At 46.3% G+C, this 25,130-nt stretch overlaps 2 protein-coding genes across 2 annotated transcripts in view; both read right to left on the minus strand.

The window, feature by feature from the left end:
* Positions 1 to 5,507: 5,507 nt before the first annotated feature.
* dyrk3 (dual specificity tyrosine phosphorylation regulated kinase 3) lies at positions 5,508 to 15,981 on the minus strand. The gene is made up of 6 exons (XM_084543041.1): positions 15,069 to 15,981; positions 12,919 to 13,028; positions 9,336 to 9,541; positions 8,910 to 9,213; positions 8,401 to 8,817; positions 5,508 to 8,297 (listed from the first exon to the last, which is right to left on the minus strand). The coding sequence occupies exons 1-6, from the start codon at positions 15,109 to 15,111 to the stop codon at positions 7,566 to 7,568; spliced, it is 1,812 nt and encodes a 603-aa protein (XP_084399167.1). The 5' UTR covers positions 15,112 to 15,981; the 3' UTR covers positions 5,508 to 7,565.
* A 1,915-nt stretch (positions 15,982 to 17,896) lies between these two features.
* Positions 17,897 to 25,130, minus strand: part of rassf5 (Ras association domain family member 5) — a 28,181-nt gene continuing 20,947 nt past the window's right edge. Inside the window, exons 3-6 of the mRNA XM_084543078.1 lie at positions 21,945 to 22,058; positions 20,420 to 20,702; positions 20,209 to 20,324; positions 17,897 to 20,109 (exon numbers count right to left, since the gene is read on the minus strand). Of these exons, the coding sequence (XP_084399204.1) occupies positions 19,966 to 20,109; positions 20,209 to 20,324; positions 20,420 to 20,702; positions 21,945 to 22,058 (657 nt within the window). The 3' untranslated portion in view covers positions 17,897 to 19,965. The remainder of the gene's footprint in view (positions 20,110 to 20,208; positions 20,325 to 20,419; positions 20,703 to 21,944; positions 22,059 to 25,130) is intronic.

A 25,130-nucleotide genomic window follows, 5' to 3' on the forward strand; every position in this document is an offset into this window, starting at 1 on the left:
GTGCCCCAGTCACTCCCACTATATGGATATACGTGGATCTAAATATCGCCCGACTGACTTCAAATTACACAAAAGTTATATGGGTGAGTAAACAGTCGTATTTTATGCCAGAAATAAGGTCCAGGTTGTAAAAAAAACAATAGTTCCCCTTTAATGCTTGTGGCTTGAACGTTTATGGGTCAGCCGTATGGACTGATGTAGCTTCTGAGAGCTGCACCGCCGTAGCCTACTGAACGAGACAATGATGTGTTTGTCAGTAAAATTGGGAGGGCGCGCTTATTGGAGTACCTGCTCGATGCCAAAAGATCGCAGGCCAGTTCTGATAGATATAAAATATTATCTTGCAGGCCGGATACAACTGTCTGCCTTGAGTTTGAAATGTGTGATCTAGGTTTAACCGAGACGTTAGCTGTGAACAAAATCCTACGTACATCCATTTTATCGGTTGTATTGGAGGCACAAATCCGGTACATACTGTACAGTATGTTTTAAAACCTGGACAGAGGTCTCTAGTGGCTGCATGGCTGAAAAATAAATGGAAGTAGGAGAGAACACTGTGTCTTGTCAAGTTAGACCTAATCGCAGGTATCTTCTTAATGACATCAACAAGCAAATCAATGAAGAATAGAGGGACGTGAAAGGAGAGACGGGCATTTATACTTTGAGCCACAGGTCAAGATTTCTTAACCTGAGTCGTAATCAGAAACCTGTCAGCGCCCTGTCCCGGCTCGTCCACTCTGAGGACGAGAAATCCTGCTGTGGCGGAGGAGAGGAGAGGAGAGGAGGAATAGAACTGTGTCAAAGTGGATCTAGAAACGGAGGAGCTTCAGACCATATGGACAGAAGGTGACTGGGCTGATGTCTAATGGGATTGGTCTAATCTCCTTTTACATGAATAGAAAGAGAAGAAGACACAATCAACTTACTGGATAGTGTTATTTTGAAAGGAGGTATTGTACAGACCCCAAATAATACAAGAATACCACTTTTGTATAGGACAAATGATAAAGCACTATAAAGGCACATCTACTACACTCCCTGCTCTCGTAACGTGTGTGTTTGTTCAAGCTTGACCTCGTATTTTAATAAATACAGCTGATGGAAGTGTGTCACATCCGGGCTGATGAAAACCAACAAACACCGCGTCATTTTTAAAGTATCCTTCATACCTCCGGATCAGCTGGCATACAACACCTGGTCAAATTCTCTGACTCATCGCCCAAGCGCCCGCACGACGACTCGCTCATTTACGGTATTTGCTGATGTCGCTCGACCAGTTTCTCCTCCTGCTCCTCCTCCTCTTGTTACGTGTATACCTGACTTTTTTTTATTTCCTACTTCCCTCTGTGAACCAGCCTTCAGTCGTAAACATCGCTGACTCATCAGTGTTGATGACGGGGCTGTCGTCATCGCTGCTGAATAGTCATCTTCTGTTTCTATTATTTTCTTCGCGGGAGTATTTCTGGTTTTCTGTGCATCTGTTGTGTTGGATGGGACACAGGGACACACATAGGGTGGTAATGGAGTGAAAGGAAAATAAGCACATACACCGATCAGGCATAACATTATGACTACCTTCCTAATATTGTGTAGGTCTTGTGGTGACTCATCAGAGAATGGACATGGGCCTTCTGAGGGTGTCCTGTGGTGTCTGGCAACAGAATGCTGTTAATGGGGGGGCCTTTGAGGGGAGGGGCCTCTGTGGATCATCCCACAGATACTTGATCAGTTTGGGATCTAGTGAATTTGGGGATGGCTGCTGCCACCAAGGAGTGTCATTGCTATGGGGTGGGGGTGCCTGGTCTGGTCTAGGTGGGTGCTACATGTCTAAGTAACATCCACACCAATGAATGCCAGGTCAAAACGTTTCCCAGAAGAACACTGAACTGCCACAAAATGGTCAATGTTATTTACCGCCGGAGGTCATAAAGTTGTGGCTCATCGGTGTAACTTACAATATACTCTTTTTATGAGTCCAAGGATCGTGGAAGAGAGTCACTAGTGCACATGACCGATTGTCACAAGATTCTCCTGTCAGTGGTCATAATGCTGTGGCTGATCTGATCACAGCTACATTTCATTTATTTCCCTATTTACAATAAACAAATCCTATGGCCTGGTTTACTGAACAGTCTCCACCCAGGTGAACGACAGATCACTAGCACTCACGTGTCCACCTTCCAGGAAACGTACGACTCATAATTTATTTTATTTTTTTTATTATCCACACTATCTTTGCAATAACATGCAGTCATATAAGCCTGTAACCTGTTTACGCTAAAACTGTCCGCACTTTGACCCACTTTATTCACAGTCATGTTTACATCCGGACGGCACTGCGAGACGTGTCTGCGTGGGTTCTCCTGCTTCCTCCCACCGTCCAAAGACATGCTGGTTAGGTTCACTGGTGATTCTAAATTGGCCGTAGGTGTGAGTGTGAATGGTTGTCTGTTTTTCTCTGTGTTAGCCCTGAGATAGACTGGAGACCTGTCCAGGGTGTACCCCGCCTCTCGCCCGATGACAGCTGGGATAGGCTCCAGCCACTCTGTTACCATCTGAATTATATGTTAGGAAAGTAGACTGTTGACTGGGGGCTAAAGAAGCAGACTTGGGAAGTGCTCTTGAGCAAGGCACCTAACCCCTCAAACTGCTTCCTGGGTGTAGCATCGGTGGTGGCCCACTGCTCCACTACACTTTATATGGGTAAAGGTTTCTCCACAGTGGGATCAAATAAAGCCTATTTATTTATAACCTGTCACTATTCTTATTCGGTCTTATTGAATATCCTGTATATCATCCACTCAGGCATAACATTATGACCACCTACCTAATATTGTGTAGGTCTCCCTTGTGCCTCTAAAACTTGGCTTATCAGAGAATGAACATGGGCCCTCTGTGGATCAGACTTGTTCCAGCGTATCCCACAGATACTTGATCAGTTTGGGATCTAGTGAATTTGGAGGCCAGGTCAACACCTTGTGTTGTTCCTAAAGTGTTTTTGTGTGTGTGTGTGCCTGTATCAGGCTGCATCCTGCTGGGGATAGCTGCTGCCATCAAGGAGTGTCATTGCTATGGGGTGGGGGTGTCTGGTCTGGTCTAGGTGGGTGCTACATGTCTAAGTAACATCCACACCAATGAATGCCAGGTCCAAACGTTTCCCAGCAGAACAGCGAACTGTCACAAGATGGTCAATGTTATTTACCGTCAGTGGTCATAAAGTTGTGGCTGATCGGTGTAACTTACAATATACTCTTTTTCTGAGTCCAAGGATCGTGGAAGAGAGTCACTAGTGCACATGACCGATTGTCACAAGATGGTCAGTTATATTTTCTTCTCCTGTCAGTGGTCATAATGCTGTGGCTGATCTGTGTATGTGTGTAAAGACACTTTAACAAATACCTCAAATAATCTTGCAAAACTGACACTAAAATGATTTAATAAGGATCTTTTATGGAGTTAAGAGGCATCAGTCCGGTTGTCTCGCTAGGGTTACTTGACGGCACACCGGGTAGTCAGCTTGTGCCAAAATTGCCACAGTGGACGTCCAGCTCTCGCTAACATTTCCTGGGATAACAGTACCGGGCACCTGAGGCTACTCGCTTACGGGAACTGACATCACCGTATACCCAGCAGACTCGTTCCACATGTCACAGCAGGATAGGTGAAACTGCAGCGATAAACTAATCCCAAATATCGTCAGCAAGTGGGTCATGAATTCCCCGGAGCACACCTGTACCTGTGCTTGCTTTTACTAGGTGCAGATGTGTCTTTGTAACGCCGAGCACAATAACAAGACGAACTATGACCACAGCTACATTTCATTTATTTCCCTATTTACAATAAACAAATCCTATGGCCTGGTTTACTGAACAGTCTCCACCCAGGTGAACGACAGATCACTAGCACTCACGTGTCCAACTTCCAGGAAACGTACGACTCATAATTTTTTATTTTTTTTTTATTATCCATACTATCTCTGCAATAACATGCAGTCATATAAGCCTGTAACCTGTTTACGCTAAAACTGTCCGCACTTTGACCCACAGTCATGTCTACATCCTGACGGCACTGCGAGACGTGTCTGCGTGGGTTCTCCTGCTTCCTCCCACCGTCCAAAGACATGCTGGTTAGGTTCACTGGTGATTCTAAATTGGCCGTAGGTGTGAGTGTGAATGGTTGTCTGTCTCTCTGTGTTAGCCCTGTGATAGACTGGAGACCTGTCCAGGGTGTACCCCGCCTCTCGCCCGATGACAGCTGGGATAGGCTCCAGCCACTCCGTTACCATCTGAATTATATGTTAGGAAAGTAGACTGTTGACTAGGAGCTAGAGAAGCAGACTTGGGAAGTGCTCTTGAGCAAGGCACCTAACCCCTCAAACTGCTTCCTGGGTGTAGCATCGGTGGTGGCCCACTGCTCCACTACACTTTACATGGGTAAAGGTTTCTCCACAGTGGGATCAAATAAAGCCTATTTATTTATAACCTGTCACTATTCTTATTCGGTCTTATTGAATATCCTGTATATCATCCGCTCAGGCATAACATTATGACCACCTACCTAATATTGTGTAGGTCTCCCTTGTGCCTCCAAAACCTGTCTTATCAGAGAATGGACATGGGCCCTCTGTGGATCAGGCTTGTTCCAGCGTATCCCACAGATACTTGATCAGTTTGGGATTTAGTGAATTTGGAGGCCAGGTCAACACCTTGTGCTACTTGTTCCTAAAGTGTTTTTGTGTGTGTGTCTGTGTCAGGCTGCATCCATCAAGGAGTGTCATTGCTATGGGGTGGGGGTGCCTGGTCTGGTCTAGGTGGGTGCTACATGTCTAAGTAACATCCACATGAATGAATGCCAGGTCCAAAATTTTCACTGAACTGTCACAAGATGGTCAATGTTGTTTACTTCTCCTGTCATAATCTTGTGGCTGATCGTCTTGTATCACTTGTCTGTTGTGTGCATTGTTGATTAGCACGCGTCTGCGAGCACACTCGGCCAATTAAGCTGATCCTGACACGCATGTTACGCGCCCTCTTTCAGCGTGGTCTTTCATTTTTCGTCACTTTCGTGGAAGCGAATAACAACCAGGCCGTGTCAGTATCACAGGCCACTGACTCATCCGTGCTCCAGCGTTCACTGAATGTGTAACCCGACCGCCGTCTGAGATCCAATTCGCTTAATAGCGATTCACTGTAACGGCTGAACCAGAGGCCATTTCGTTTCATAACACGGGCCCCAGGTGTCGGATGGCAAATAAAAACAAAAAAAAAACAACACTGGTTACCGCTGGAGACGAGAGCAGACGAACGGGGGCGTAGCATCATTTGAACCGGAGCTTTGTTTTATCATGCGTCTCGGTTTCTATGCAGTTTTCCCAGGTGTTTCTCCTCAGTGGACAGGGCTGTCCTCAGAGGTGGACGTCAGATTTAAAAAGAGAGGGATTCGTCAGCCGTCTTCTCCAGATCTCGCTTTGATATTTCAAACCAGAAATCAAGCCACAGCAACACATCTCTCACTTAATAGTCATTTTTATTTTTTTAATAGAAAAAGAAACTATCACAACTTCATTTGGTTACTGTACAGTTTCTCTTCTCGTAGTCACTCGGTCTGATAACAGGTTGTGATTTCATGCCGAACACCAAAAACCCTCCTACTAACTCACACAACATGACAGTATACAACTTCCTCTTCTTTTTTTTTTTTCTCCCCCCACTGTAGCATTTAACATCCTCTGATATTCTGGAGCAATAGAAACCACTCCTATTAAAAATAAAAAATAATAATAAGAGTGGAGACAGAGTAGAAATCCCTGACGGTTCTATTTAGAAAATGAGGGACAAGAGAAAGAACTCTTTGAGCGGTGTGGTCCTTACCAACATGCACCTGACGTGTTTCTGTGTGTGTGTTGTGTGTGTTTGTGTTTTGGACAGCACCATAATTCACTATATGTGTGTATGTGAGTGTTCAAGAGGTTTCCCTGGCCTACATGAGGCACAGAGAGATAGTGGGGGAGGAGAGGGGGAATCTAGGTCAGACGGTGGAGCATGCAGACCCCCTTTGCGGACTCGCTCGTGAATGCAATCTCTCGCTCGCCAGTGGACAGAACTGCATGCATGTTCGCCCACGCTTGGGACAGACAACGCCAGTGGAACACAGTAAAGATGCGTGAGATTAAGGGATGTATCAAGTATGTCTCCCTGAGAAACACTTCCTTCCTTCTTTCTTCGGTACCATTAAAAACTCCTCGTCACTGGCTCTTCTTCTGCAGCTCCCCCAGAGGAAAGGAAACCCTGGCTCATTTTAAACACGCCGCCCTTTCGTTCGCTCTCACCTCGCACCATTCTTCCACTGGGACCTCCGCCGCCAGGCGGACTATAACGGGCCCGGGCAGGTGACATTCGCGCAAACTTTCCGACGACAACTTTCCTGGCACGTGCCCCCGCCTCCATACCCTCCCCCAGGTGTTTATGTGCAGCGACTTGCAGCTCTCCGTCTCTGTGCACGTCGGTTTACGTGAGCTGGCCTCACATTTCAAGTCTCTTCTCGCCGCGAAGTACCGACCGACGGTGACACCTTTGTGACAGAGTTTGAGCGGCGCTGCCGACTCCTTGCCCTCCTTTTTTTTCTTTTTTTTTTGCACCCGCACGGGAGGAGGAAGAGGGGGCTGTAAATAGGTTGCCCTATGCCCTCTTGATGTCTCCCACAGTAGCACCACGGAGCTAAAGCGCACATTTTACTGTCACATACTGAGCTGACATGCAAAAGCACCGGGGATCAGGAAAGGCAGGGGGGAAAAAAAAAAAAAGGAGAGCAATAAGGAGGAGGAGGAAATGAAGACTTATTGCTAGCACTAATCATTCTTTGCATAAAGCCGATTCTGTAAAACTTGTATGAAGGCATTTATGTCATATAAACCAGCGTTAAACTGTGTCAGTGTTTGTGTGATTCTTTTTTTTCTCCTATTAAAATTACTCTGAGCACATTTTTTCCACGCCATCTCCAACTTGATAAGAGTAATCTCTGCAGCCCTTTTCAAGTTTCACTTACATAAACACTTTCCCCTAGAAAAGGGGAGGGGAGGGGGGGCGGCGTCCTACAAGTGTTAAGAGTGTGAGGTGAGGCAAGTGACAGTGCAGGTGTGCTTGAGCGTGTTCTGCTAAAACACAACACTCGCGTGAGATCACACACACAAGGGTTAAAAACATTATTTTTTTTTCTTTCGTTTACGAAGCTGTCCACTCACACGAGGAAGTTCTTAAAAAGCATCATCTAAAATCAAACCTCATCAACTGGCTGCATACAGAAAATCCACAGCCGCTCCAAGGAAATCCTCCGTATAAAAACGTCTTAGAGTGAGTCTTTTATTATCTCTCGCTGATCGGCTAATGTTAAAAACCAAGAACTGGGGGGTGTCGACACCTCTCAGTAGAAAACAAATAAAAGAACAACCAAACGAGTTTTAAAACCTAGGCTCCGCTGCCTCCTGCGCTCCGACTCCTCCAGAGGAGTGCAGAGCAGGAGAAAGTGGAGGGAGAGAGGAGATACGAGGACTCTCTCTCTCTCTTTCTCTAAGAGACAAGTTTGGGTAGGACCGTACGAAGAGGTATGGCCTCCCCTGAATCTCCCATCATGTTGCTCCTCAGTTTGTTGTTGGCAGCTGTGGTGCCTAAGCCGGGCCCTCCTTTGGCCAGGATGGAGGGGAAGGAGGTGCTGTGGTGCTCGGGGAGTCGTTTCACAGGAGCCCCTTGGCTCTTCTCGTTCCCAGGCAGCGGTTTGGGAAGCCTGCGATACAGCCAAGGGTGTCTGAGGGCCATGCTGGGGGTGAGGCGAGATGAAGGGTCCCAGTCCAAGCACTTCTTTATGAAGTCAGTAAAGGTGGGGTCCTCGCAGCCCTTGAGCGCAGCGCTCCACTCCTTGCTACCCGGAGGGCCCCTCATCTTGCCACGACGAGAGCGAGACCCCGTCAGAACGGTGGCCCCGGTCGGCAGGGTGTTGGCTCCACAGTAGCGGGGGTGGCCTTTAGAGTTGATGAAGTTCTTTGCTCTCTTGGCCTGCTCCAGGACCTTCTGCGGGGGCATGCCCAGTAGCTCCATGACGCAGGCCAGCTGGTCACCCTCGTCTTCGCCGGGGAACAACGGGTAGCCAGTCAGCAGCTCGGCCAGTATGCAGCCGAAGCTCCACATGTCGATGGGCAGGCCGTAGCGTGAACCGAGAATCACCTCTGGAGCTCGATAGAAACGAGACTGAATGTAGGTGTAGACCCGCTGGTGATCAAAACAGCTGGAGCCAAAGTCAATCACCTGGCAGAGACAGAAGAAGACATTGTAAGGGCGAAACATTAAAGGTACAAGACCTGTTAAAGGGCTCACAGTATCACAGGATTTAAATGTAACAGGTGTTTACCTTGATGCCACTGCGCCCCTGCTGTTTGAGTAGGATGTTCTCTGGCTTTAGGTCACAGTGGATTATTCTGTGCCTGCTTAGGGCCTCCAGGCACTGCAGGATGGAGTGTGCAAACTTCCTGACCAGTGGCAGACTGAAGCCCTGGAACTTGTTGCGTTTGATGAGCTCATACAAGTTCATGCTCAGTAGCTCGAAGGTCATACAGATGTGGTTACGGAAGGTGAAGTTCTCGAGCATGTGCACAACATTCATGCTGCCATTGCGATCCTGCTTGCGCAGGTGCTCCAGGATGCGGATTTCCTCCTGTGCCTGCCGGTGGAATCGCTTCTCGTTGCGGACCATTTTCAACGCCAGGTGCTGCTGCAGCTTGTGGTCGTACACTTTGGCCACCTGACCAAAGCTACCCTTACCAATAATCTAAAGAGGACAAGAAAGAATAGGTGTGAGCTAAAAATCTGAGAAACGGCATTAATGGGTTTTACAAGCACTCAACTCGATATGCGTCTCACCTTGAGGAACTCGTAGCGGTACGCCAGGTGGTCATGGGGGACGTTGATGTAACCGCCCTGCTCGTCGTCGTAGCCACAGTTGTTGTTGCCTGCAGCAATGGCGGGCCTCTTCTTGGCATTGGGTCCCACAAAGTAGACGTCTGGGTAGGAGTGGATCTCCGCCTGCTCCAGGGGGGTGAGCTGAGATCGGTAGAGTCTCAGAGCCTGGTCGGGGGTGAGAGGGCCGCACATCTTGCCGCTGTTGCCTCCATTTCCGGCTCCGTGAGAGCCAGAGGAGTCGCTGGAGCTTTTGCTGGATTCAGTGCTGTGACAGAAACACATTGATCAACAACTCTGCTGGTGTTCCTTTCCCTGACAATTAAGACGCGTTGACGGACGGAAGAGTCTGAAACGCTTTCGGTATCTTCGTGTGTGCATCATTCTCACCTGTCTACACTGTGCTCCTTGGACAGGCCGGAGACGGGGGCAGGTTTACTGGGCGTCTGGCCGGTGGTCCCACTGTTCTGGGTGGCCGCCGTGGCTATGGCATTGATCTTTCGGTTGTTGGTTGAATCTTCATACAGGTACTTGACCTTCAGCTGGCCACCTCGCACAGTCACCTGATCCCTCATGACAGCCTTGTTACTGACGACCTATTGAAGAAAGATGACACAGGGAATTAAGAAATGTCGGAAACCCAGCAGGAACATATTGTGTAGAAGGACAAAAGATTGGATTTAAGCGTATTTAACTAAAATGGGATATTAGTCTTCAACAGACATCACATGAGACGCCACAGAAAAGAATAATGGGTCAAATTTTCAAGCCCATTAAATCTTTACGACACATCAAACAAGCCCTTTCGCTCTGTTGATGTGGGAGGCAGTGAAGTATCACTGTTTGTGTTTGCATTTTCTGCTAAATGGACTATTCAGAGAGAGACACAGTGAGTGCAACTGACCTGTCCTTCCTATGTCTATTTAACCGAGAATAAAGGCTGAAACAGACGTCATCTGAGACCCCACAGGAAAGAGAATCAGAGGGTCATGTTTCCAGGTATCAAACAGGGAAACCGCTAAAAACACTTAACTGCACCCTCCGGATATGTTTACATATCACCATTACGCAGCAGTGGGCTTTAGTAGATTTAGATGTAACCAAAGGCGCCGTGGAAAGGGATTCACGGCGGGATTCAAAGTTAAAGCTAGATTAATGCTGCAAACACAACAAGAACGAAGAGCTAGTTCAGGTTTGGCGTTACACAAGCCTAAACATCATAACAGCCAGCTTTAGAGTCACATTTGGAGAGAAATTAACAGTCGATGAACCGGCACAACTGGATTTAGAGCCAGTCTGGCAGAGAACGCTAAAGAGCGACAGGCCCTCGCCTTCAACCAAAACATATGCAAAACCACCCGCATCCCCTCCTACGTGTTTGTCTACTAGTTGTTAAAATTATGTTAAGGGTATAAGCTATCTTAGGCCTGGCACAGTAATCGGGTAACGTATGAAGTCTAGCATTTAACTTCTTGAAATAATTTTCTGAATACACATTGACTGCTAACAGTGGTCAGCCACTGCTATTGCAGATTAGTACAAATGACACAAACACTCAGTAAAGTTTCATTTGATAAACTGTGACTGCTCTGTGTCTTGACTCCCACTTATAAACCTTTTTGAACATTATCTGCCCACAAACTTTAATAGTGGCGGATCCGCCTCTGCCTGGGTGAACGTGTCAGGTTAGAAGAGTTTATAGAGAAGGTCTAGAGTCTTGCCAGTAAACAGTTTCGTCTCAGCAACCCCAGGAATTCATTCCTCCTCACTCTCTGTCTTCCCCTCTCTTCTCTCTCTCTCTCTGTCTTTCTCACCGGCGGAAAGAGCCCTCCACAAGATTATGGAGCAGACGGGAAATGACGGTCATTAAAGTTAGATTATACTCTTAAACTATAGAGGCAGTGCGGCTGTTTAGACATGCTGACAAGGAGTAACTCCGGGGGAAGCATATTAATTTTGCCTCTTTTTTGTTTCTTAAATGAACACTTCTTATTCTGTTGGCAGCGTGGTTTGGGAGCGAAACGGATTATGCAGTGTGCGGTTTATTCTTTTAAGCGGAGCCTCAGGCCTTCAAGGCCAAGCGGGTCTGTCAGCTCATTAAGACAACAAGGAAACTCACATTAAAAATAGGTGTTGACATGTTTCGCTGGAAGAGGACTCAGCTGGGAGTGTGTTTGTGTTGTAAGCTTAAGTCCTAAAATAGAGGTGGAATGCTGGATGGGTTTCCATACATGTAACCATATAGCCTCGGCTCATTACAACAGCCCCGCTGCTGACCCAGGGACCCATGCAGCTGTTGTCCCAAAGCTGTACTGCAAACCCAGTGAATGTCATCGATCGAGGCCATTCACCCCCACACACATACATACGCCGATATGAAAATCAAAGCCTGCAACACGTGCAGCCCCATCTATTACTGATTGACCGGGTGGGGGCTGACATTAGCAAAAAAAAAATATATATTTTAAAGTGACAAAACATGGAAACAGGAGAGAGGGAGTGTGGATCTACTCTAGGGTACGCATTACTGAGGGTGGAGAGTCCTCTGTGCGCAAATCTGCACGGCGCAACAGATGGAGAAGAGCTAATCTCTTCGCTGTTGGAGAAACTCCTAAGTACGCTTTTCTCCTTCACACAGTGTTGCGCAACTCAACACGTGTCGCAAATCCTGGTGATAAAACAAGCAATACGGTTGATCACAGTCACAACGAAAACAGTAGCCTCGAAGATCATTGCCTCATTATCTCCATCGCGCTTTCATATCAGGCCGTGGACCTAGATTTACTAGAATAGTTTATTTATCAGTTCGTCCCGTCTGCTTACACGCAGCAGGGATGACACCAGTTTATTGCTTTAGTAGAGCGAGAGCGGTCAACTGGGTCACGTTACTGTCAGTCACATTCAGCGGAGTACAGTTCCTCTGCGAGCGTGACAGAAAACACAAAGGAGTGGAACAGAAAACTGGGCCTAACCTCGGCGCAAGCCCGCTGACGGAGGGCCGAGCGAGTCAGAGGACGGGGAGGAGAGTGGGGGGAATGCTGATTGGTGATTTTGTTTATGGGTCACATTTTCAAGCCCAATAAATCTTTAGAATTTATCAAACCAGCCTTTTTTTTTTACCCTCGACTCGCGTGGGAGGCTGTGGAGCGTCATTCCCAGCTCGTGTGTGCATTTTCTGCCAAAGGGGTTGTTCAGAAAGGCAAACACAGAAAGAGCACGGGAACAATGGTACGTGTTAATAATTAGATTAATCTTTTATTTAAATAACACATTCGAACTAGTTTTTAAAAGTCCGTCGCAAGTTGTGTGTCAGATCTAAAAGTGGTGCCCTCGACGCGCTCATTTTGTCTGACCGCAATCCGAAGGCATCTATCGATCAGGAAAAAAGGGCGACATAGAACGACATGTGGGTCAGTCTACTGAAGCCTCTGAACTGCACCGTGTCAATTAAAGTAACTGAAATCTACATAAACACGGATGACTACATGAGGTCAAAATATGTTTACGGTTTTTGTCAAGTCATTTGACCTGGCAGAGGGAGGCAGTTGTGCATGAAGGAAGTGGAGACATCCCAGAAAACATAAACACGCAAAGTTCAAGGTTGTTAACTGGAATCTCTAGATTAACTTCCATCTAAAGACACAAAATGGCTACTTCACTTATCTTACATCCTCATGGAGAGCTGCCCGGTGCAACAAACACTCTCACATGCCCTCAGGCTGTAAATCAATATTACTCAAATGATCACGTTAGTCTCATTCGAGGTTATAAAAATCTGATTTTCCCGTGCAGGGGATAAGGTAAGAGATAAGACACAGACGGGAACAAATGTGATGGAAAAAAAAAAAAAACAACAAAACAAGGCCTGCATAGGGAATATCTCTCTGAGGAACAGGATGTCAGGAGACAAAGTGTGCTGCAGAACAGGAAATAAAGCTTAACCGGCTGTGTGCGTGTTTGTGTGTTTACTTACTGTGTGTTTAGGCATTGGGGGCAGCGCAGACGGACTGTTTGTATCTGCGTCGTCTTTAAGGATGTGGTCTGTCCTCATGTACGAGTCATAGAGACCGTCACCGTGGCGTGCTGAAGGAACAAAGATGAGAAAAAAAAAAACTAATCAGTGTGATAATGTTTGCAACACAGACACACTCGGGGATAAAAAATCTGAGGCTGGTGCCTACAAAGGGCAATTAAATCTTCTCCACAGAGACAGACAAACCATTGTTCGTCCAAACCACATTGATTATCTCATCAATCACTCCAGCAAAACTACCTTGAGACTTAAACAATCAGTTTGGTAGGGGCTGACAAATCCCCCCTTGAGCTAACCTCAGCAAGCATGCCCCATTGCAATGTTTTCTGTACACGAGTAGGGGTGAATATTGTTTGCCACAACATCCTAGCCCACATTTACTGTGAAAAGAGCCATTATTAGCAGATACACTGTCTATTGTGTGCAATACATTGTGGCCAGGGCTCTGACCTGACCAGCTTAGACAGGGCTTAGGGTCCCAGATCGCTAGCGCTGCAAGTGGTATTATTGGCCTAATGGGGGTAACAGATGCCTCCGTGACGACAGCATCTTTCCGTCTGCCCCGTCTGTCCATTCAGGCCAAGTCATGTAGTGCGCACACCAGGTGTGCTCAGAATTAGAGCTAATGCGGAGGGATGAGGGCGCCCGTCATTCAATAGCGCTGCGTTTCACGCTCACCTCTATGGCGTCAAGCCAAGCTCCTAATGGGAGATGATGGGAACAAGAAGAGCATTATAGGAAAGGGCCAGTCGCTCCATCAGCCACCTGTCTATCTCGACGATCACCTATCCTACACAAAAAGCTGACATTTCAGTAGACTATAGAGCATAAACACTGACAGCCTGAAACTAGGTCGAATAGCCTGTTGGCATATGTCAGTGTCAGAGCTTTTGTGTTGGGACAGCTCATTAGCAAAAGCCCAAAACTGTGGCATGTTTGGTGTTCCCTCTGACTAGCCCCTGGGAGTGCTGTAACCATGTGCAGGTACGTCAGAGCCCAAGTCCCGGTGCTCGATCGTCAACAGGCCAGCTCCGGGACAGATTAGACCCGCTGCCTGGATACAGACGCATTAAACCTGCACAGCACAGCAAACAGCGGCATTAAGGGCTCCACGCACAATATTAGGCAATCACAGACCCTATTAGCCCTCTGCAAACTCCGAATCACTCAGCAGGGGCTCTGGACCGTCTGAACAGAATCTGACTTTGTTGTCTTAGCATTTTTTTTTTTTCCCTTCCCTGGTGGGAAAAAAATTAAACAAGAGCCCAAACTTCAATGTAGCCAAACAGTCAGGCTAATACTATGTGCAGCTGGCGGTCTAGCTCTCCACGGTGTGAAAATCCCCCTCTGCGAATCTAAATTGCGAGAGAACAAGGTCCAAACAAACAGACATAAAGCAGGATCGTGTGTCATAAAACGTGTGGTGGGATAAAGTCAGGGGTTTTTGTCCTTCTCTTCCTGGTATCCTGGGGTAGGACGTGTCTCTCTCTCTCTCTTTGCAGACAATGCACCCAGTGTAAACATCTCACAGTGGCTTGAGAGCAAAGTCACATTGTTCTAGTGCACATGCAAAAAAAACCCAAAAAACACTGAATTACTTCTAACTCAGAACATAGGAGCAGCTAAACCAAATAAAACTCCAGCAGTCAGTCTGCAAACAAATGCTATCAATCTTTGACAATAAAAGCTTACGAGGTAATGGCAACGCGGCGATCACTGAACCGGTTTCCAACACACTGGCAGGAGGAAGCGTCGTGATCGATAAGGAGCTTCAAAGCAAAAGATAACATGTTTACGACCCGCGTCTTGTGAACCGTATGCTACACGTGTCCATTCTCCGGCCGCAGGAAGCCACGACGTGACATTTAAAGCAGGACTCTCAGGAGAAACGTGTCCGTCGGGGTAATTTAAAGGCACATGATTATTTGGGTAAAGAGCCACGACACGACCGAGGCGCGACAGCTGGTTTCACGTTAAAGTCGAAACCTTTTGTCCGTTTCACCTAAATTTTACGTTAAATGTAAAAAAAAAAGTCACACAACATTAGAACAAAAAAAAAAAGAAACACAACTCTTTGTTGTTATAGTTACCTGTTGCTATTGGGCCCTCTGGTTTTCTGCTTATTATCATCATGATTGCAGTTAATGTTTGATGCCAGCATCCGAAGTTTAAAAAAAAGATCCAAAGTAAACAAAAAAACTCACGTAGCACACTTGGCTAGTAGCATTAAAAAGTTTGCCGTGATAGTTTTTTTTTTTTTTTTTAAGAGGGTGAGTCCAAGTAGCCTTGAGCTGTGGTTTCGATTACTCAAGTTACTTTTTCTTTTTCTTTAACAGTTTTCTTCCACAATGATTTATTCTTCTTTTATTAAAAACAAACAAAAAACAAAAACAAGGGCTGTGTTGTTTTCAAAAGAACCACACTCGCCCCGGCTAACGTTAGCCTCGACGAGCCGTTAGAAGAACCTGAACAGGCGGTGGGGGTCGTTTTTCCCCCTCGGCTAGTTAGTTAGCCAGCCAGCTAGCTAGCTCGCACACTCGCCACAAACACAGTCGTCCGCCCGAGAGCCGCTCCCTCGGTTAAAAATAGTTTGAGTCCAAATATTACAGCGTGGTGGTCTGACCCGTGTGCCCCTCGCCTCTCTCTGACGGTTCAATGCGTCGGTCCAGAGCACCATTCCCGTCGGTTATTCCACGCTAGCTGACTTGGTAGTTAGCAAACAGCGATGCTACCACTCGTCGAGAGCCCCGGGATTCGTCCTCCTTCGGGACAGCTTGGGGCTGCTTCGCTCTCCTTCGGGGATGGCTAGCCGGAGCGGGCTAGCTCGCTATAGCTGTGCTCGTGTCCCATGTTTGCAGTCGGAGCAGCCGGAGGATCTCCTTCGCATTGAAGAAAGAAAGCTTCGCCCCAAAGACACTGCTGTGAAGCTGCACTGTTAAATCCTTCTTCTTCTGTGTGACACGAGTATCTTATTCGTCGCAGCTGTATGTTGTTGCTAAGGGCGTCTTCACTGAGCCCGGAGTCAGCAGGCAAACAGAAGGGGAGGGGAGAGGGGCGGGGCTTAGCGAGCATCCGGGCAACCGGCAGAATGGCGCCCCGCAGCGGCCTCCAGGAGAACTGCAGAGGAGCCCACATAACGCTTTCTAATCAATAGTCTGAATGAATGAGAACGTCTGTCTGTTCAGTTAGCTACTAATAATGTTTGATCACTATTAATTAAGGGTAATAAGACCGACAACTACACATCTTTGGATAGTTATAACATTTATGGCAACTTGTATATACTTTGTATTTTGTTCCATTTCTGTTTGTTTGCTCCTTAAATGTCTGCACTTGCACGTTAAGCTGCTCACTTGTGCCTTAAATTGCCCCCCGTGGACAAATAAAGTTTTTTGAATCTGAATCTGAATTAATCTTATATATCTCTATATTATTATAGTACTGGTACAGACTGTACACAGTAGTATATTCTATCTATCTATCTATCTATCTATCTATCTAAGTCTGCAGGTATGAATGTTGACAATCTGCTGTATGAGTGCACGTATTCACCTCACAAGCGCCGCCATCCTGGGTAATAATCCACTGTTTATGTGCTATAATCTAATGTACAATATAATTCAATGTTCTTCATCGCGCCCAAGCCTACTGCGAAAACAACACCTTCACACGGCGTGCAGTATTCACGTAGCTTAGTCTGTCTGTGTGTCCTGTTATGTGCTGTGTGTCTGATGTCGTCTCACATGTACTCGCTTGCACAGGCCGCTGTCTAGCCATGAGATTAATCAATAATTGTCAACAATTGTCTGGTTAAGCGTGACCCCCTCTGGCCCGCACAGCGCTATTGGTCATTCACTCTGCATACCCTATGAGGAAAACTGTGGATTGAAACTGGAGAGGCTACGGAGAGCTATACAGAGCTAGATATAGTTCGAGGCAGGGCAGAGGACAGAAGGAGCGAGGCCGGACAGGCAAGAGAAGGGTAGCAGGCTAAATCCAGACAGTGATACATGCTAGCTAGAGGCTGATGCTAATCTTAGCCCTTTCTCAGAGGTGAGAAGAGGGGTCTGTCTATTTTTGCCGCCATAAATACGCATACTGACACAGTTTCAGGCAGCCCTCTGGACAACAGCCAGTCCCTAAGACCAGTTTGGCCATGTTGTCCATTCTTAGGCGGTGGTGTATAGAGCGAGTAGGGTGACAATGCCTATAAACTGATCTGCTTATTGCACTTTACTTTCCAAGGGGTTCAAGGTGTAAGACTGTGGACAGAGGACGGCCAATTTTATCATTTACAACTACAGCAAAAGATGGGGCCAGGTGCAAGGCTACCTATAGGTCCTTGGTGGGGGGGGGGGGGGGGGTTCTAGCTGTATTTGGTCTCAGATCCTGTGACAGACACCAACACCTGCGGGTTTATTGGTGTAACGCCATGTTTTGAATGCCCTTTGAAAAAGAATCCACCTAAACACAGCCTTATCAGGGAAAGTGTTGTGGTGAGCTGTCCGTCAGGGCAAAACACAAATACTTTATTATGTCAATCAGGAGGGATAAAAACAGTCACACAAACACGCACGTGAACACATGCAGCTTGCATGTAGAGGTTCAACTTGTAGATCAGGTCCCGCCACCTGCTGGTGGCTTGTAGGCAATGCAAGCTGGCCTCCTGAGAAGATGACATGAGATGCACAGCTGAGCTCAGCACTTTCTTGTTGGGTCATGTCTGGACAACACATTCAGATCATGTTAAGGACCCACTAAGTGGTGCACAGCTGCCTCTCTGAAGACAAACAAATAAACAGAAACGACTTCACAAGCACTGGACGCCGGATTTAAGCGTAAGTGAAATAATAAAAGACACAAGGAAATGGAAGCGTTTCAGTAAAGGGATGACCTTTTTATTTCATTTTCTGTACAGTCTCACTGATATATTTATACACACCTCTTCAAATAGAACAAAATAAGTTGCAAAAAAAAAAAAAAACAGCATTAAGTCTCATCATCCTTGACATGTGGATGGTGTGAACTATGAAATAAATAACACACACACACACATTCCCACAGAGGACTTATTGGAAAGAGTGTTGAGGATGGGTTGGGGGGCGGTGGAGGGCAGAAAAGAAAAATGACAACACCACCCAAGAGACACAGATATGCACACATGCAAAAAGCACCCACACATATACTCAGGCACCCGTGTGCTGAAACACACCTCACATGGATAGACACAGAAGGGGGGGGGCACATGAAACAAAAGGCACTGCCAGCAGGAACAGCTTGGGCTTTGGGTGATGCTGGTTAAAAAAAAAGAAAAGAAAAGAAAAGCATGTGCTTATGGACGACAGGCCTCGTTCATCAGTACGTCTACGGAACGAATGAATAAACAAATGTTTCGGTTAAATTCATTCAGTTAACGATGCATGCACTTTCCTCCAAACGCGCACCCGATGCACGTGTTAACACCCGATGAGCGAGGCCGAGCGGGGGGGGGGGCGCGCTGACGACGTTTTTAAAAATAATATTCACATTATCCTCTCTGCCCTGGATGAGCACACACGCGCACACACACACACACACATCAGCCAGTACGAATGATATTATAAAATTAATAATAATATTCATAATAACAACAAACTCTTTCTCCAGTGTCTACATGTTAAATATGCATTGCAAACACATCATTGGTACATCATAGCTATTATCATGAATTTGATATAGTTTATAGTTTATAGTTCTTTTTTTTCGGAGGGGGGGGTGGAAAATAAAAGAAAAATGCATAAATGCAAGCCATGGCCTAGACACGTGGGCCGTTCAGTGACCTGCACCTGCTGTTTATGTGCAAATAGAGGCTCCATTATTTATTTATTTTTTTACATACACCACCTTTAATTTAACAAACATTTAAATTTACCAAATGTCCTCCGAATCCTCTCGTTATATCTGGCCCTCTGAGCTTTGGTGTAAAAGTCCTCTCACATTCAAATACAATTGAACAGTGTGTGTGTGAGTGAAGCGTGTTGGTAAAGGTGGATGGCTTCTCTCTGCGTTTGCAGCGGGAGTCCGTGCAAGGTTGTTTAGATCGGGGTTTGTAGCGAAGGGAAGTGGTATCATCTGAGGAGGAGGCCGCGTGTTTGTTTTTGGAGGAGCACGGAGAGATAGAGATATGCCAAAGTAGGTTTGCGTAAAGTGGAAGAGGCTTTCCCTTTCTCAGCTCAACACGTGCTTCCTGAGAAAAAATCAAGAGAACTAATCTCACTTTCTCGTGCCGCCGCTCGATTTCCAGAAGCCTTGACTCCTTTCTCACAAATCCACATGTTTCATAGCCCGGCTTCAAATATAATACATCATTTCCATGAAAGAAGAAAAAGAAAAAAAAAGAAAAGAAACACACCGTGTGATTGTCCTTCCATGCCGGCAAGATGAGAGAAAAAAAAAAAAAAAAAGTAATCATGCCTTCTGTTTTAATCCTAAATCTATGTGCAGGGGGAGATGAGCTGAGAGAGACTCATGCATAAGTAACACTTGCAGTAGCAGCAGCAGCAGCAGCAGCGGTAGCAGAAGAATCTTTAAAAACGTTGATTCTAATCAGGCCCCGATGATTTACAGTACAGGCCTTCCTGTGTTTGTATGTGTGTGTGTGTGCGTGTGTCCTTGGCAATGAATACACTAGTAGTCCAATCAGTGCAACGACCACACACCCTGCAGCCTTTCAAGTCACTTTCAACTCCTGATCCTCTCCACGGGGAGCAGATGTATGTGTGGTGGGTGGGTGGGTGGGAGGGAGGGGGGGGCTCGTATGCGTCCTGAGAAAGGATATGCAACTGGGCGTGATTTGTGTGTATATGCGGAGCGCAGAGACAAGTTCAGCTCCACTCTCTGAATAGGCCGAGGGTAGCCGAGGGATGGGGTGGGGAGGAGAGGGGGTAGGTTTGAATGATCAGCCTGTCCCCCGGGTTGAAGTCATAAGGTAACAGGTGAGGGGAGGGGTCAGGGGTCATGTTGTTTTAGGGCCTGCTCTAGTTTCTGTCGGTAAACGGTGTATTTTTGCGTCACTGCCCGTACGCGCTCCGTCTCCTCTTTCTCCAGGATCACCAGGAAGTTCTGAAGCTCAGGGACCGAGAATGCATGCCACTGTGGGATTAAGAGTGAAAGATTTATATTCGATTGCAGATACCTGTTACCACATCTTTTTTTTTGTGTGTGAGTGTGTGTGTGTCTGTGTCTTCTCACCTCCACGTCTCCGGTCTCGTTCTCCTTAAGAATAAAGCTGAGCTGATCTGCGTCTGGTCCTGCAATCAGCCGCAGAAGAAGAGGTCGCTCGCACGGAGGAAGCTTCTGGAACAGGTCTGCACCAAGAAAAACATATTGTTCAGTGTATTTACACACAAAAAAAACAAAATCATCAACATGAAATCCAGTGACCGGGGGTCTTTTCCCTCACCCTGTCCATCGCGGTGCGTCTGCCTGTACAATGCGAACTTGCAGGGATTGTCCAACACCATGAACTTTTTCAGCAAGCCCTGAATGACCTCTCTCGAGGTGGTATGAGAGCTGATGTGGAGCTGCTTCACACAGCCACATGGTAGGTAGAAGGAAGTTCGTTTTTCAGAGTGCTCGCCGTCCGTTGACTCCTGCCCTGGCCTGGACACTCCCTCAGGGACGGTGACCGGTCGACTGAGCTTCAGGTGGACCTTGATGAAACCTGTGTAGGAGCCGTCTTCAGCCTGGAGAGACGAGAAGAGAGGGCAGAGACAGTTCTGTATTAATATGTGCACCAGAGAAGGGCCGAGCAAAAATAACTGTGTACATAAAAATCTTATTTCTTCTTATTTTAGTTTTCTGTATTTTGTCTAAATGTAAAGTGTGTCGTGTATCTCATGTAGCCGTAAATACGAGAACCAGTGGCTGGACACCTTAGCTTAGCATAGAGCAAGCTTTTCCAAAGGAAACATAATCCACCCCCAGGCACCTCTTAAGCTCTCTAATTAATTCTATTTAAGTGCTTCAGGTTCAGGGAACTCTCCGAGGGTGAACTACCTACTGGTGCCTTCTAGTCCCCAAAACACAGGAGGCCAAAAAAGACCCTAACACCCTACGAATGTTTCAGTTCCGTCAGGGGGCACTTCTTGGAACAGCGGTCCAAAAGCACCTACGGTATTAACACGTATCTTGTTCCGTTTAATCTCTGCAAAAACCACAAGTGGAGACCATACTACTGGCCCCCTCTTGTGGCGTTCACGTGGAAGGTAAGTTCTTATTTTCATTGTAAACTGATAATATGTCTGAGGATAAGGTTGATGGTCCCGACCGTGGTATCCTTTCATTAAGCTTCGCATTTCCAGCATTCAGTTACCTGGCTGTTAGCTCGTTTATCTGTTAACCTTGGTGGTCTCCAGACATTTTTTTGTTTTTGGAAATGGTGGAAGCTCCAGAAGCTAATTTCTCAGTGGATGGTAAGTTAATATTTTGTAGTTGATTCAAATGCTGATATTCCCAATCAGCATTTGAGGGGAGGGGCCTCTGTGGATCATCCCACAGATACTTGATCAGTTTGGGATCTAGTGAATTTGCTATGGGGTGGGGGTGTCTGGCCTGGTCTAGGTGGGTGCTACATGTCTAAGTAACATCCACACCAATGAACGCCAGGTCCAAAAGTTTCCCAGGAGGAACACTTCTCCTGTCAGTGGTCATAATGTTGTGGCTGTAATCACAAGCTGCTGACAGGTTAAAAAAGCAAGAATGCATATTTTATTTGCTATCTCATACTGTATGCCTTTAATGTTTCCTGACTTTGCAACCTCTCTCTAATAATTTGCTGTGTCGTCTCCAAACTTAATTAATTATCTCTGCTGCATACACTTAGAAAGTAAAAGGTAATGGTGTTACATTCAATGAGGAGGCCATTCTCATTATTAATTTGACATTACACATTCACCACCTACAACACTGCCGGTTTAAAAACTCACCAGCTTCATGCCATTGTCTGACACTTGAGCATTATATTCTTCTATCCTGGAGCGCACTTCTTCCTCTGACAGGTCCTTTGTACCGCTCGCCACCTCCTCCTTTGCCACATCCTTCTGAAAGGTGAAAGAAAACAGAAAACTGTGAGTGTGGAAGCACAGTGCGGAGATTTTAAGTCGGCCAGCAGATGGTGCTGCTTGGACGTGTCCTGAGAAAGGACTAATTCGTCTTTAAGTCAAGTTCATGAACAGACACACTTCTAGAAACTTGAAACCCTGTTAAGAGGGTGGTCTGAGAGAGTTGCATGAATACTGGGTGCCGTATTTGGTTGAAGTAAATGTAAGCCAGCTCCGGATCTGCAGGGTGGTCTCTCTAGAATACACCAGAGACACCTCCTTCCTTCCTGTCCTCCATCTTTGCCATCCTGATAGGAATCAGTCAGAGAAGACACTCTATGCCGTCTCTCTCTTCCCCCTTCAGCACGGTTACACAACGCTGCGGCACCACAAATCTTGTGAATGGAGCGCTCGTGTGACACACTCACAGCATCTCGGCGCAAGAGTATTGACAGCTATGCCTCCCTCTCTTACTCATTTCCCTTCGGTGACTATAGATATGGATGAGAATGGCGAGAGAGGGAGAGAGAGAAAAGAAGGAATGAATGGAGGAGGAGAGGGAGGGAGAGAGGGAGTGAAAGAAGCGAGTCAAGGGGTAAGAAATGATGAAAAGAGCGGCTGCTGAGCCAGCCTTAGCAACACAGAGTTTGACTGGTTATTTATAGTACAGTGGGATGCACCCTCGCTATCTCACAATAGCTTTTTCTTTTCCCCCCCTCCTTCTACTGTTCATTTGCATTTTCTGGGGCAGAGAGAGAGAGATAGAGGAAGAGAAAGAGAGAAAGGGAGAGCAAACGGAGGGCAGCAGGGATTGTTTCTGGAGGGGAGTCCTCAGGTGGTACAGGGAAGCCGCTGTTTCTTTCAGTGGCTGCAGAGAGTGCACGAGTGCCTGCGTGAAACCGAAGGCGGCAGAAAGAGAAAGAGCAAAAAACATTTTTTTTTTCAATTTCAGGGCTGATTCTGAACTGTTGTTGAGGGATGTGTGTCAATGCGTGAACGGAGAAGGCAGCAGCGAGAGCTCTGAGTTTGCCCACTGCATCCTCTCTGTCGCTGCTTTTATCTATTTATCCTATCACCGGGCGCCCCTCGCAGCAATTACGGCCCCGCTCGCTGTGAAATGTGAAATGTGGTGCTGCAGAAGAACAGCAGAGATGTTCCTATCCTCATGGTAATTTGAAGTCTGTGGGACCCTTGCCTGTCCTCCACAGTACAGTACGTCTGTGCCCCTGCTATGGGATGTACTTGATTAGCCATGGGCCCTGTGTGCATGTAAACAATCCTCAGGTCCCAGGATCGCCAAAAGCACTGCAGCTGAATGTCTGACTTCTGCCTATTTGCTATATGAAATATATGTCAATTTTTATTTATCTATCTATTGTATTTTACTATTATTCTATCTTCTTTTTTTTCTTTAGTTATTGATTCATTTATCTTTCAACACAACTAATGTCGTTTCCAGTACGTTACTTATTGCTGTCATTTAAATAAATGAAATTAAATAACATAAAACCCCACAAACATTTAATGAAGCTCTGCAGGATTAATGTGAAGCGTGTGTTACGTAATCCGGGTCAGGAGAAGAATCTGTGGGATCTAGAGGAGTTGACTTGTATTTAGAATTCCTCCCGGTCAACGGCAACAAAGTGAAAAGAACCTCGCAGGAATTCCTGCGTTTGTATGCGAGTTTCTAAATGTATCGGAGGCAGTGCCCTGCCCTCCCTGTCTGCATACCAGCGAGAGTGACCGGAGGACAATGGAGCGCGACAATAACGCAGTTTTTTTTTTTTTTTTTTTTTTTTTTTGTCCCTGAGAGTTGCACAAAGTCCCTGACTGCAGCGGGTCACAGAGGAGCTAACGACCGACTGGACATAGAAACAGAGACATGTGACACTCACTGCACACTCTGTACAGGGACAAAAAATGTGTTTACAGGAAAGTCAGTGGCTTATAAAGCACTGGAAAATATAATATGATTTTTTATTCCCACAGTACATTAGCCAGGCAGGAATCTTTAGATGTGTGCACACGTCCAAACTCACCCACCTGACCATATGTTAAGGGATGTTTTCATTTATTTATTCATTTTTTTGTCTTACACAATAATTGATCAGTATTTGCTTTTAAAATCACTTTTTATTGCAGCTATAATGAAGATAACCACTGTCCACACCATAGACTGTATATAAATATGGACAATACGTCACCACTTCCTTGCTCTGGGAAAAACTGGAGCTAGGTTCCCGGGGATACGGGCAGCGCCATCTTGCGAGCTTGGAGCCAGAGTCTGCGCAGTACGTCAAGAGAGTGGAGCCACGTGGAGCCGCGATATCGATGACCCGACCATACTTCAACCAGACATCCTGGTGTTTTCATTTAATTAATACTACACTCTGGTCTACCTCCACCAGTTACAAGGAAATGTCGTTTTATACACTGCCAACTCTTGCGGTCCTACGGGACCGCTTCATGGCATCCTGTTTCTACACCGTCAAATGGTAAATGGTAAATGATGGCCTTGTTTTTATACAGCGCTTTTCTACCTATTGGTACTCAAAGCGCTCACACAAGCACACACACATTCAAAAACCAGTGTCACGCACTGGGAGCAACTGGGGGTTCAGTGTCTTGCTTCGGCATGTGGCACATTCTGGGGATTAAACCGCTAACCCTCTGCTTTGTGTACAACCCGCTGTACCTATTGAGCCACAGCTGCCCCGATACCCAACTTAAAATTATATTAACTACCTAAAATTACAGAAACCATCCTTGAAAAAAAAATGTATTTGACGTGTATTTTAGTGTTTTTGTTTGGCCCAAGTCCCATCCACTTACATGGAGGAGGTGGAGCTTATGACCTATACTGCAGCCAGCCACCAGGGGGAGCTCTACTTGCTTTGGCTTCACTTTTGAGAAGCAGTTTTGTTGTCCATCTTTATACAATCTATGGTCCACACACAATACTAGGCCTCTGATGAAGCCTTGATCCACAACTAGTGTTTAATATGTTTTATTTCTCAGACTCTTGACAACGTGAAGTCTACAGCACCCAAGACGCACAAGCTTCTAGCAATA

Source organism: Chelon labrosus (genome assembly GCF_963514085.1).
Source record: "Chelon labrosus genome assembly, chromosome: 4".
Lineage (NCBI taxonomy): Eukaryota > Metazoa > Chordata > Actinopteri > Mugiliformes > Mugilidae > Chelon > Chelon labrosus.